Consider the following 14,731-nt stretch of genomic DNA (forward strand, 5'->3'; position numbering starts at 1 on the left):
GTTTCCTTTTTTTCTCTCTTTCAGATCTCTAGCTTCATTAAGAGCACCGTCTTGAAGAAGAGGAAGCGGCTCTGCCCTCTGCAGGGCTGTATCCTGGGATTATTCGCTTGTGGCTCACTAGCACTGAAAGAGGTCAAGGATGTTTTCTAGAGCAGGGTAGGCTTGCCTGGCCACAGGTGAAGTTTCTCCTGGTGCGGGTTTCCTTCGACCCGAAGGATCATGGCAACCGCCAGAACGGTCTCACGATCTCGGGACATTGCCAATGTGATGCAAAGACTGCAAGGTAAGGAACGTGTCAATCCCAGCTGATTCCAGACATCTGGAAGTTTGCTCGCGTTTTCCTTCAATTCTGCGTAAGGGCAGCAAGGACTGGCAATTGTGTCTCTTATGCCAGTGCTTTCGCTAGGATGTGTTGTCACAAAATGCTATCAGTATGCGTGGAAATGAGACAGAGGCAGGGTCTCTCTTTCTCTCTGTGTGTGTGTGTGTGTGTGTGTGTGTGTGTGTATGAGAGAGCGAGAGAGCGTGAGAGCTATGCTATTAACCTGCCATAATCCCACTTTCTTTGATAATCATGTGTGTGATGCTCACAGCAGTCATTGGCTGGCAAGCACTCTTGACTTTCAAAATACAGACCCAGCCCTTCAAGCTGGACCTTGATGGCCCAGCACGTGCGACGAGCTGTAGAAAGCCAAGAGATCATAGAAACTGGATGTTTCTCCGACTGCCTTGGTGCCATTCATCTGTCTGAGTGCTCTTGTAGTCAAGCTGGTTCTGTCTGGGGCGGATCTGTGATGCTGCAGTGACCCAGGGTGAACGTCACATTTATGGTTAAACTATCCCACTCACCATGCCAGGGAGAACCTCATTAGATAAAACTGCAGATCCTTGCTACCTGTAGAGACACAGATCTCCTGCATAAGCTGGAAGATTCTCCGACTGATGATCCTAGGGCCAAGAAACTCTGGTTTAAAATGTGCATCTCACTAGGTTGATGGGACCCTGAAAGTGCAGTTCCATCCCTCTCCCTACGTCTGTCTTTACTGTTCGCCCTGAAGAAGTGACCCAACATTTTATGTCTCTGTGACATCATCGGCAATTCGGTGGACAGAAACCCTATGAATCCCTTAAGGGAAGGCGGGGGAGGTAAACTAGGCAAGAAAGCACATTTTCCTCTGGGCCGAGTTACTGTGGCAACGCTTCGGATGAGACACATGTTGATAGTAAAGAAAGAGTTGCAAAGAGCAAATCTCTGAAGACTCAGTCCGCACCAGATTCTGGCTCTGCAAGCGCAGCTTGTACGAGTGACCTTGATTGAGCTTGAATGGCAATCATGGTGTTACCTCGGTGGTTAGCGGGTGAGCGGACCGGGAGGGACACGGATGCCAGATGTTTTTGTGCTCAGCGATGGACATCTACATGACTCTTTCACAGAGGTGTCTGCAGAATGCGTGAAAGAACCAGAGCCCCTGATTCATGAACCCTTTGGCAGCGTACACCCTGTTTCATTTTGCATCCCTGTGCTCCGTGCCCCGTTGGAATGTGTGGAACACACACCTTGATCGGCCCTCTCAGGATGGTTGTGAAGCTCATTGAGGTGTGGTCGAAGCTATGAGCACTATGCTGCGGTGAGCTATTCCAACAGACACGCAAGAGAGGTGGAAGACAAGGCCAGGCCTGAATATATGGGTAGATTTGGGCGAATGCTATTGGTCTTCATGTAGATGGTGGTGTAGTGGTTATGCATTGGGCTGCGCAACCCACGTGATTGGCAGTTTGAAACCACCGGGAGTTCAGAGGGAGAAAGACTGGGCTTTCTACTCGTGTAAACAGTTACACTTTCGGAGGGTCGCTAGGATTCAGCATGGACTCGATGGCAGCAAGTGAGTTCTACATAGAAGTAGTGATGTTATGACCTAGTGAAGCGACGACACTTTCTGATTGTGATTGTTTTCCCTTCGTAATCAAAGAACGGAAAGGCATGCGCCCTGGTGGTGTCAGGGGGAAGCACTGAAATGCTAACTGAAAGGCCTGCTCTTGGAACCACGAGTGACTTACAGGAGAGAGCACTGATGACGAGGACAGATGTAACTGTCCACTTCCATCAACATTAGACACCCTGTGGGGCCCTTCTACTCTGCCCTTGTTATGTTTCCACTTGCTATGGCTCTGTAGAGACACATGTAACCATCTGGGTAAAATCTATGTGTTGTTATGCACTATCACAGATGCTGTCGAGGCTATTCATGGTGTCTCCATAAAGTCCATGGTGTCTCCATATAGTCTCCATATAGGCTACTCATGGTGTCTCCATAACAACCCTATGTCCAATAAAACGAGCAGAACAAAACACTGCTTTGTATGTATGCATGTATATACACACAATATATATCTATCACCAAATCTGTGGCTATTGAGCCAGTTCTACTCATGGTGACCCCATAAGTGGCAGAGTAGCAGTGCTCCATGGAGTTTTCTTAGCTTTCATCTTTACAGAAGCCAGTCAGCAGGACTTTATTCACACACACACACACACACTCACTCACTCATGCATATATTATTGATAGCTGTAAAATGCAAAATCTACTCTACAACAAATGCGTCAATGGAAGTCAAGGGAATTGACAGAAAGTGAACATAATGTGATGTTGGATCTGTGATCACACTGCTTTGCTGGTTCACTCACTGAGATGAGTGCCCTCCTTCCTCCGTTCCCTGAATGCTTTTGCCGCACACGAAGGCCAAGCTCACTGGAGAGAGGAGTCCCAGTCTTCTGTCAAGCACATACAGTCGTCCATTGTGCCTGTCTACTGGAACCTCCAAAGGAGTGACCTAGTAACATAAAGGACTGGCATTATGGTCTGATAACTCAAGCAAGTGCATCTATTTATCCTACTCTCTTAAATCAAATCAGATGGGCTATTTCTAATGTTCAAATTGATGGGATCATTCTTCTAGAACCTCTCTTTGCCTGCATAGATAATCCATCTCACTGTGGTATTGTTTCTATTTGGGCTTTGTTGTCTGAGCAGAACCAGCTATTGCTCCTAAAGAAGAGGATGCATCTTTGAATAACAGGCTCATTGTGTTGATTTGCTTAGTTTACAACCATAACTGTTGACTATTTTCCTGCTTTTAACTTTTATTTCTAGTGCTAGGAAATTAAAGCCTAACACAAACTGCTACATCATTTAGCTGGTACAGCAGCAGATCAATATTTAACCTTTGCCGATGTTGGTGCTTGCCTGAACAGAATGTTTCAGGCTGGGATCCTGAATTATGAATGAGCAGTCAGACTGCAATGCAGATTCTCATTTGCTCCTCAAAATGATGAATGTTCCCATAACTTTAATCAATTTAAATATAACAGCAAACACAGAACAACAGTACAATACAGAGGTATTCAAATTCTGAATACCCATAATTAGTACATATTTTCTGCTTTAAGGGATAAGGAAGGGGATCCATTTTAATACATGGCTTGTGGAATCTCTAAATTCACAGTCCTATTTGAAGGAACAAAAGGCTGTACTTTTCATATTACAAGTGCCTTTAATAGAATCTTTCATTGCTCTTGGTCCTTTTTCATAGTGTTTCTGCCTAGCTTTGGTGTAAAAAGTGTTCGTTCCGAGTGATCTTTACCAATAGCACTCCTCCCTTTGAAGATGATTTGTTCAGCTTTGTCGATGTGAAAATTGATGCACCAGGCTTCCTTAAGGTGAGACCAAGTGACATCACACTGTCCTGTAGAGCAAGTGTTCAAACGCCAGAAATGGTTCCACTGTGCCTGCTGGGGTGTCACATGGAGAGAGGCTAAATTTAAAAAAAGCTGGGGGGTGGGGGGAGCCCTGAAAGGTCAAACTTTGTCTTTGGCCTTGGAACCAAGTCAAAGAGAAGTCAAGGACCAAAGAGAAGAGCTTTCACCCTTGGAGAGAAAGATACCTGTGACATTTGCAAAGTGACCCCTGCCAATTAATTATGATCTCCCTGTAAAAAAACAAACAACTTTTAACAAGTCATTTTCAACATTTATTACATAAGTATAATCTTCCCTATGAATCCGTGACACCGTAAAAGAAAAACACAAAAGAATAGAAAAGTAGAACCAGGCAATCATGAAATAGCAATGAAATCAGGAGAGGGGACAGTGCCTTGGAACAGGAGTTACACGGGAGATGGAGAATTTGTAAAATCCTAAATATTTGTCGAATGTAAAACCAAAGTAATTTTCTGATGGCTTGAATGTGGTTGGCCACTTATCACTTTGAGAAATGCAAAGATTCCTAGGAGGAGGAAATGAAGAGTTTGGTGTGGGCATGTTACATTTTATCCTCCTAATAGACATCCACAAAGCAGTTGGAGATAAGACTAGATGAAGGAAAAGATACAGATGGAGTGGGGAAAAAAACTCTTGACATTATCAGCACATAGTTGGCCTCTCCCAGAAAGGGAGGCTAGAGAGCAAAGAGGTAAGGGTTGAGAACCAGGACACACAGCATCGGAAGAAGGGAAGTGGAGTGGAAGGTTACTACATATGAGACCGAGAAGTTACAGCCAGTGGTAGGAAGAGAGAATGAAAACCTGGAAAAGAAGTCAGGAAAATGATCAAGGAATGTGTGAGAAGTTCATTACTTTTGCTGGTGTATGTATGTGCAAGATCATTTGTAATATATAGGATGGTTATGTGTGTTTGACATGACTAGTACATACAAGCGCAAGTTTGTATAAAACCAACACCAAACCCATGGCCATGGAGCCAATTACTACTCATTGTGACCCTGTAGGATAGAGTAGAACTGATCACTGGGCTTCTGAGACTGAAAATTCCAGCTAGACCAGAGAACTTCATTTCCCTCCTGCAGAAGGGCTGGTGGGTTGAACCAATGACTTTGTGGTTTGTAGTCTAACACTTAACCCACTATGAGACCAAGGTTCCTTGCGAGTGAGTATAGTTAAGTATAATTTTTAGAAGAAGAAAAAAATGGCTGAGTTAGTTAGTTTATTGTGCCAACCTGGCCGATAAGCACATGTGGGATTAAATGAAAGGTGGAGGGATAAATGTCTCAGTGAGCCTCGCCTTTCTAGTTCTCTGGTCTCTTGCTTTGTGATGGTCGCACCAGAGTGCAGCTGCCTTAGCAGTTCCCTGCTTCAGCTTGCAGGGCAGACTTCCTGCAAGACATCCCCAAGGAGAAGCCACTTGGACCTACCCTGATGCAGCCCTGGGTGTTGGAGCAGCCATGTGGAGACCCCTGCAAACACTGAGATGCTTACACATTCACTGACTTGGCTTTCCTCCTGCAGTTGGCATCATTGCGTCTGTTTTGTGAGATGGAGGAGGACTTTGTGGATTGGTGTTGGACATATGGGTTAATGGGTTAATGTTGGACTTGTGGGCTTGGGCAGCATTGGGTTCAGATGTTTTCTTGATGCACACTTAATCTTTATATAAAACTCTCTTATACATGAGTTGCTGTGGATTTGTTTCTCTAAAGTACCTAGACTAATACAATGGCCCTTATGTATTGTTCCTAAAGGGTAGAGAGGCTCTTAAAAGTTAATTGCATAAAAAAATTCCTTAAAAGAGTATTAAGTATCATTTGGCATTGTAGATAGAGCTCAATCACAAATGTGCCCTAAGGATAAAAGTCTCTTAAATCAGGCACCAATCACTTCTTGTCGAGTTTGGAGTCCTGGTAGAACTGACAGATGGTCCCAGGGAGAGTCAGTGATGCTCCTGGTGGTTCCATTTGGGCATGTATGTGACTGTCCTCACTCAATGCCTTCCTGTTGTGTGCCTCTCCTTATCTCATCTCTCGCTCTTCCCACCCTCTCTGTTATTTTTCTACATTCTTTTCATATAGCATGACCAGCATCATTACTGCTCATGTGCAGAGAAGCTCACTGTAGAATCAGCAGCATCTATTTTGATTGTTTTGACTGTTGTTTTTTTAGCTCCTCTACTCTCCTGAAATACAGCCCTGGTAGTGTAGTGGTTATGTGTTGGGTTGCCATTTGCATAGTCAACAGTTCAAAACCTCCAGCAGCTCTGAGGGAGGAAGACTGGGCTTTCTATACCTGAAAACAGTTACAGTCTCAGAAACCTACAGGGGCCACTATGAGTCAGCATTGACTCAATAGCAATGAGTTCTGATTATTTTCTTGAAAAGAAAATATCCCACTACAGGTGTTTGGCTTATCTGAAACATCCTGAGGACCTGGGATTTATTTCTTTTCCATTGTGACTAAGCATTGCCGTTGTCAGTTGCCATAGGGTCACTTCCGATTCACGTCGGCAATGGCCTCCTGTGTGCAGACAGGATCTGTTCCATAGGGTTGTAAGGGTTGTGTCCTTTCTTCCAACTTGCAGTTAGATAGGTTCAAACTATTTGCACCACTCAGAAACACCTTCCCTTAGCCCCAAATACTATAACTGAATTTGAGAAAATTCCCATCAACCCCTATGGTGACAGTAGCAGCGTATCCCTTTCTAAAATTGTCAGTTCAGCTGCAGAAGGCTTACTGATCTGCGCTTGTAAAGATCACAGCCAAGGAAACCCGACAAAGCACAATTGCACCCAGTGACGCGAGTCTTCATCAAGTCTTAGTAAGAGGAATGAAGACCACTCAGGTGCCCATGAACAGTAATGTATTCTATTAATGTATCACTTGGTAAAACATACCTATAAAACAAAACACAATAGACTTTAAATTCCAGGTGATGACTTCCCTCAGATATCTTAAGAAACACCCCCAAAAATCACATATCATGTTATGTTAGTACTTTTAAAACAATTGAGACTTATGAAGATACTGCTTCCTTGTTGTACACGGTTCCGACTCATAGCAGCCCATGGACAACAGAACTAGACTTTGCCTCCTGTGCCATCTGGACCATGGTTGCTGTTTGAGCCGACTGCAGCCACTGGGTCAGTCTGTCTGGTTGAGGGTGTCCTACTTTTTCTTGACCCTTTACTTTATCAAGCAGGATGTCCTTCTCCAGAGACGGGTTCTTCCTGATAGCACGCTCAAAGCACGGGAGATGAATGCTCACGATCTTTCCTTGTAAAGAGCGTTCTCACTGTACTCTTCTAAGACATATTGATTTCTTTGTTCTTCTGGCAGTTCATGGTACATTCACTATAATCCAGAGTCATCGGTTCTTCTTTGGTTTTGCTTATTCATATTCCAGTTTTTACATGGACAATTAGCGATGGAAAATACCATGGCTTGAAGAAAATACCGTGGCTTGGGCCAGGTGCACTTTAGTCCTCAGATGGATATCTTTTGCTTTTCCAAACGGCACAGAGGTCCTTTTGTGGACCCGGGTAATATTCTGTTTGATTTCACGACTGCTGTTTTCATGGGCATTGGTTGTGGATCTAAGTAAAACAAAACCTTTGACAACTTCAGTCTTGTGTTGTCCGGGTGGACTAGAGAAACAAATACATAGACACAAAGTCCTCTTCGGACTCACGAAACACATGCAATGATGCTGAATGCAGGATGATCACAGGCCAGTGGGTAGAAAGTCTTGTGGATCCAGTGGTAGTGTAAACATCTCAGCGCTGGCTGTGGTCTTCACGTGGCTTTTCCAGCTCCGAGGCTCTGGCTGCCATCAGCCTGTCTCCATGTGGCTTTTCAACAAAAATGTCTCGCAGGGACTGACCATGTGTACATGCCTCCAATGAGCTATTTATCTCCTTAAAGCCTCCAAATGACGTCATCAAGGTGCAATCTGAGTGACAGGCTCCACCCCTTCACTCTTATTCCTCTCAAATTGACAACAGATTATATAACTACCACACGTCTTTTCTCCAACTATCATGATGATGCTTATTGGTCCAGTGGTGATTTTTGTTTACGTTGAGATTTATTCCACACTGAAGGCTATATTCCTTGATCCTCCTCAGTAAGTGCTTCAAGTCTTCTCAGCTTTCAGCAAGCAAGGTTTGGTTTTCTGTCTATGGCAGGTTGCTAATGGGTCTCCCTCCATTTCTGATGCCACATTCTTCTTCATACAGCCCAGCTTCTCACATGATTTGCTCAGCATGCAGACAGGGTACATATGCTATATAACCCTGAGGAATACCTTTTCTGATTTTCAAACAATGGTATCTTTTAGCTCTGTATGAATGACTGATGACCTCTTGAGCTATATATATAAATACACCTTATGAATCCAATTGAGCATTCCAGAATTCCCACATTTTTCATTGTTATCCACAATTTGTTATGATCTGCACATTCAAATGCCTTTGCGTACTCAATAAAACTCAGGTAAACATCTTTGTGGTACTCATACCTAAATACTTTTTAATGATCTTTTTTATCTTAGTTTGTAGTATATTTAGTAATTATTCATCATCGTTAAAGAATTTTGCCCTCATTTATTTAGAATTATTGAGAACTTACCGAGTAAGAATATCTTCAGCTATTTCACTATATACAGAACATTAGTCCATTGATAATTTTCTACTTACTATTTTCAAATAAAGAAATGTAAACATCGGACAGAAGATGTTGGTGGCTACCCCAAACAGGTTCAGGGTCAAATGGTTCACAAAAGATTTTTTTATGTGCTTGCATATAGTGTAGTTTGCTTCAGTAGTTTAAAAGTGGTTTCTGCAGTAATTTCTGTTCTTTCTTATTATTCTCTTCACAGTGACCTCTTGGATTCAAAACAAACACTTTCTTCCTCTTCTGATATTATTCTTTCATGTTTGGTGAACCTGGACCTCCACCCACCTTAAAAATTATTTACATTGAACAATGGAATTACTCTCAATGTTTTTGCTTCCTTTTTCCTCACACATGTTACACTGTCCTCACATTACTTTAAATCCTTTTAAAAAATCTGTTTATTCTTTATTATGCTGTTGACTTGGGAAGAATTTTCAAACCCTCAGTACTTGCCTTGTTGTTTTGTTTAATTATCGTTTTATGAGCTAGAGTGATCATTTTGCCAAGAATTTACACTCATTCACGTTCATGACATTCATGGTTCAGATCTTTTACTTTTTTGAGTGTTCTCACAGGTGATCTCATTTTTTCAAATTCGGTTAATAGGATCATTAATTGCTTTAACCGTCAATGGAAGAAATAGGACATTCTTACAGTCCACTCAGAACCCTGGGAGTCAAAGTAGATGGTACCCTTTCCACCATACCTGAAAAAGGATGTTTTAAAACCCGGCTCGGATTGTGTTCCTTTCCCTGTTGCAAAGTCTACAGTGACTCACCATCATCTCCAAGATAAATTCACTAGGTAGACAGAGATGCCCCTTATCTGGCTTTTAATGATTTTCATATCTTCTTTCCTGATCATCCTTCACAAATTATGGTGTTCCAACCACTCTGAGCCATTTCCAGCTCTCTTCAAGGGAACCGAGATAGGATCCTCTGGCTTTGTCGTTCTCTCCTTTTCTCCTTTCTCTTTTATTTTCCTGGGATCCTATTCAGGTTTCAAAACTCAATGAAAGCATCACTTCCTCTGTGGAACTTTTCCTAAAGCCACCCTTCTAGTGAGCAGATCCCTCCTGTATATTCTGTTCTGTGCTTGTTTTTATGACTTATGGATTGCATTGGTCCAATGGTTTCTTTCCTTCTCTGTGTGTTCAATCAGAAGATTAGATTCTCAAGGACAGGGGCTTTTTCCTCTTTAACTTTGGATATCCTGTTTGGGTTTTTAAAATCTGTTCATTCTTTATTATCCTTTGTATGAATACAAAACCTGACATTTAGTAGGTACTCAGTTTATTCAATCATATATCCGTACACTTAAATATATCTCTTCTAGGCATCTACAGATGGCGCCCTGATAGTAAACTGGGTTATGAATTGGGCGGCTAACATCCAAGTCATCCGCTCAAAATGACCATCTGCTCTATGTGACAAATACTAGGTTTCTATTCCCATAAAGAGTTACAATCTTGGAAACACATAGGGTTGCTCTGAGTCAACACTGACTCCAATGCAGGGAGTGTGAGTGAGGACAGCTACAGAGGAGCTCTGGGGCCTTTGTGCCTTCCACATTGATCTGATGACTGCAATGTAAGTGGTTCAAACTCAACAATTACTCTGAGGGAGAAAAATCAAGCTTTATGCTCCTGTAAAGATTTAAAGTCCCAGAAATCCATAGGGCTGGTTTAATCTGTCCTATAGGGTTGCTATGAGTCAGAAACAACTACTTGGCAGTGTGTTTGTTGTTGTTGTTTGGGTTTGGATCTCCACAGTGTTCTGAATACACATGTGAACGTGGTATAAAAACTTCCTGTCCTCTTGGAGCTTAGAATCTTTTGGAATGGTTGTGCCAAGTACCAAAGAATTTATAAACTGGGCAGTGACTGTCATTGATCGATAAGTGCATGTTTGATATATAAGTGAATGAATGATGGAATTTGCCACAAAACAGGGAGATACAACTAGGTAAATTGAACAGGGTTGGAGACGATTTTCATAATGACCCTGTAGGACCGGGTAGGACTCACTGGTCCTGTGAGTCTCTGAGACGCTAACTCTTTAAGGGAGAGGAAGCACCATCTTTCTGCAGCAGAGTGGCTGGTGGTTTTGAACCGATGACCTTGCGATTAGCAGCCCAACACGTAACCACTATGCCACCAGGGGTCCCACAAAGAGTTACAGTCTCAAAAACAGGGCAGTCTGCTCTGTCCTATGGGGTCACTGTGAGTTGGCATCGACTCGATGGCAGTGAGTTTGTTTTGGTGTTGAATTGACTGTAGGAGTCCCTAAGTTATTTTTATGTAGTCTCTTACTGAGTTGAAAAAGCACCTTACCTGACGTCACAAGTCCCTAGTTTTTGCTTTAAGTTGCTATAGGGTGTATCTGGGAGGCACAAATGGGTAATTGTTCTGCTACTTAGTGACAGGTTGGCAGTTCATTTGACTATTCTCTACCCAGAGGGACACTTTGGAAGAAGGCCTGCTGATCTACTCCCAGAGATCCCAACCATAGAAAACCTTGTGGAGCCCCATTCTACTCTGAGACACGTGGGACTCATCTTGAGTTACAGTGGACTCAATGTCAACTAACTGGTGGTGCCTGTTTAGACTGGAAGGGAATTTATAATTCATAGTTGGGTGATCTTATTTGCAAATGAAATAACAGTTGTCTAGCAATAAAGTACGACAACCAATGTCCTAAGTGACTTTCCGGGACTTCAAGTGAACTGAAGGACTGCTAGACCTTCACACATCAGCATAGATTCTTTTAAGCTTTCCCTCATAGTTGCTACTCATCATAGATAGGAGACCAAGCCAGCTAAAACATTTGCAGGGCTCAGTGCTATAGAAAATTGTGGGGCCCTTGTTCACAGCAGTTAGGAAGCAGAGCATTAAAGCATGCATGAGATCTGCTGAGAGCAGGACCCTGAGAGGCTGCACAACCCTATACCTACAAAGCCAGCCTCATAGGAGATCAGGCAAAAAGAGATGAAGACTGACGAGGCAAAGAAGAAAACATCCGGGGAACCCTTGGTGTTGTTGCTAGATACCATGGAGTCCGTTTGGACCAGTAGCGACCCCATGCACAACAGAAGGCACCACTGCCATCCTCACAACGGTTCCTGTGTCCGAGGGCCTTGTTAGCTACTGTGCCAATCCGTCTTGTTGACGGCCTGCCTCGTTTTCACTCCCCTTCTACGTTACCAAGCATGAGGTCCTTCTCCAGGGAACGATCTCTCCTGACAACCTGTCCAAAATATGTATGACCCAGGCTCACCATCCTTGCCGCTAAGGAGCACTCTGGCCTTACTTCTTCCAAACAGATCAGTTGGTTTTTTGGCAGTCCAAGATACCGTCAGCATTCTCCAGCACCACAATTCAAATGCACCCATCCTCCTTGGTCTCCCTTCTTCAACAGTCAGCTTTCGTGTGCATATCAGGCAATGGGAAGCACCACGGCTTGGGGCAGGCGCACCTTAGTCCTCTAACGTCTTTGCTTTTCCATACTGGAAAGAAGTCTTGTGAAGCAGCTCATCTTTTGATCACTTGATTGCTGCTTCCATGAGAATTGATTGTGGATCCAATCAAGACAAAATCCTGAACAACTTCACAGTTTCTTCCATTTTTCTGTCAGTGTGCTGTAATTCGGTGGCTTGTGTGTTGCTGACATGCTGGATGCTCCGTCACTGATATTTTAAATACCAGCATGGTCACCCAAAATGAACAGGTTTCAGTGGTGCTTCTGTACTAAGAACAGATAATGAAGAAGGCGTCTGCTGCCCACCTTGGAGTAAGTGGCTGCCCAAACCAGTAAGAGTACTCTTGGGTACTCCCAAATTTTGCCTGGAACCAATCTTGCCTACAAGGGAAATAGAGGAGAACTCGCGTGTTGCCTCTTTCTAGACCAGAACTCATGACCAATCCTGAAGCATTACTTTTCAACCTTTCTAGGCATTAAATCAACTGGAGTCATGAGAACCATATCATCCATTACTACCTTTTCTTCTAGGGCTCAGAAAAACAGAATAAAAATGAATCCATGACTATCTACTGAATGGAAACTTGCTTACCGATTTCTCAAACAGAACGATCATTTTGAAAATGATTTGATTTAATATTCAGTTTTCCACTAGAACATGTAGGTCATGCTGAATTATCAAGAAGAGAAATCAGTCCCTTCTCATTTCTGAATAGACTGTATCATGCTAATTATATCTCTTTATAATTAGTAGCACCCTAGCCAAATTTATCAGAAAGGTGGTATGTCATATATAAAAAGACCAGGTTATCATTTTTGCCTCTTAACTTTTTCTTATTCCAAGAAGTTGTGAAAAATCCCTCAAGGGTGCAATGCATTTGTGTTTACAAGTCAAAGGTGTGAAAATATTTAGTTGAGAAAAAATTGCCAAGTTCTGGAGTGAGAGTAAGATAGTCTGAGATCCCTTTGCATTCTGATTCCTTATTTACATGATGATTTTTAGGTAGAAAATACCTACACATAATTAATACTTTTAATAGCAAATGTATATCCAGCATGTTAAAATATTACTAGAAATATGTGTACACAAATAGCACTTCTAATGCTTTCAATTTGTGTTTATAATACGCTTGTTTTCTATGAAATACATGGGTCCCACCTCTTTTTATAAAATGACTCTTTTCCAAACTAATAATTTCTACTGCCACAATAACAATCAAGTAAACAATTAAGGAGTAATATTTCTTATCTGTTTTGATGCTTTGTGTTTTATCTTCCTTTGTTATTTTGTACAGTAGAAATTCATTGTTTCCTTACAACATTGAGTCTTAGAGATGTCTTTATGATTCAGTGTAATGATGGAATGGTTCCAAAAAGAACCCCCCAAACAACCCTGTATTAAATAGTTAAAAGTAATTGGGAGTTGGCTAGCTCTAGTAAAATCTAAGTTTGGCAATTGAAGGTTATGGATAAAAAGGTCAGCATGTTTATAGTTTCCTAGCTGACACTAAAAGAAAACTGTGAGCCCTGATGGCCTAGTGGGTTATGCATGGGGCTGCTAACTTCAAGGTTAGCAGTTCAAAATCACCAGCCTCTCTGAGAGGGAGAGGAGAGGCTGTCTGCTCTCACACATATTTAGTTTCAGAAACCCTATGCAAGTTGGGATTGACTGGATGGCGTTGGGTTTATTTACTTATTTTTTTTTAGACGACACATAATAGTTGAAATGCAAGTGATCTTGAAAGAGTTGTAAACCCCAAACAAAGAAAGAGACAAGAACAAAGCTCATTTGGGCCTGCGCCATCATAAACTCTAGCGATACTAAGTGTAGAACTACCACGCCAATTTTCCAAGACTGAAATCTCTATGCAAGCAGATTTCTGTCTGTCTTCCTCAGAGTAGTGGGTAGATTGGAACAGCTGACCCTTGGGTTAGCAGCCAAACATTTAACCAGTGCACTACCAGGATTCTTCAGAAGAATTATGGAATCCCATCAGTGTAGGAGAATAATCTTAAAGATCTTCTCGTGTAGCTCTGGTTGTTGAAAATAGGTTGAGAGTCCTGAAGATTAGGTTGCTTGTATCAGTCATGTGCTTAGTTCAGACGACAGAGGACTAGAACCTAGATTCACTGGCCCACTCCAGAATGGTGACAGTCTCTGTGCTAAAATATATCGTTTGTTAATAAGCATTGCTATTGTTTTGGTTCTGGTCTGAGCGGAAAAGCAAGACTGATATCTAGTGTGTACCGGTTTGCATAAAAGTACATCTTTACGATTTCTGTCTGATTAGAGCACTTAGCACAGAGAGTTGATGCGGTCATAGCCAGCCAACGTCCTTTTCAACGTGCGAACTACGGTTAAGTGCGCACTGTGTATGCTGACTGGACGTAAGATTCGTAAACTGACCTTCTCCACCCTGTGTGATCTTCACGTGAATCACTCCAGTGCTTAACTGGTGCTTCCATAGAGTGGTTGCAAATGTTTCCCGATGGTTCTGCTTATTTCCTGTGCTGACTTCCGCTAGTAAGGTGAGCAGACTACACATTTTAAAAGGTGTTGTTCTCAAGGACATTTCTTTTCTTTAGAAAACTGTCACTTGTCTAATGGGTTTCTTTGTATTTGTTTCTTTGTGTCTAATGGGTTTCTTTGGGTTTCTGTGTCTAATGGGTTTCTTTGATCTTTTGTTTGTGAAATGCAGAAGATGATAGATAGATAGATAGATAGATAGATAGATAGATAGATGATAGATAGATAGATAGATAGATAGATAGATAGATAGATAGATAGATAGATA

The 14,731-nt window shown here is 42.2% G+C and overlaps 1 protein-coding gene across 1 annotated transcript in view; it reads left to right on the forward strand.

Annotated features, from left to right (window-relative positions):
• The first annotated feature begins 219 nt into the window (after positions 1-219).
• Positions 220-14,731, forward strand: part of LOC115871020 (nesprin-1-like) — a 196,492-nt gene continuing 181,980 nt past the window's right edge. Inside the window, exons 1-2 of the mRNA XM_045294562.1 lie at positions 220-283; positions 3,666-3,718. Of these exons, the coding sequence (XP_045150497.1) occupies positions 220-283; positions 3,666-3,718 (117 nt within the window). The remainder of the gene's footprint in view (positions 284-3,665; positions 3,719-14,731) is intronic.

Source organism: Echinops telfairi, unplaced genomic scaffold (genome assembly GCF_000313985.2).
Source record: "Echinops telfairi isolate 266 unplaced genomic scaffold, ASM31398v2 ScPeMD7_3533;HRSCAF=4204_0, whole genome shotgun sequence".
Taxonomy (NCBI): domain Eukaryota; kingdom Metazoa; phylum Chordata; class Mammalia; order Afrosoricida; family Tenrecidae; genus Echinops; species Echinops telfairi.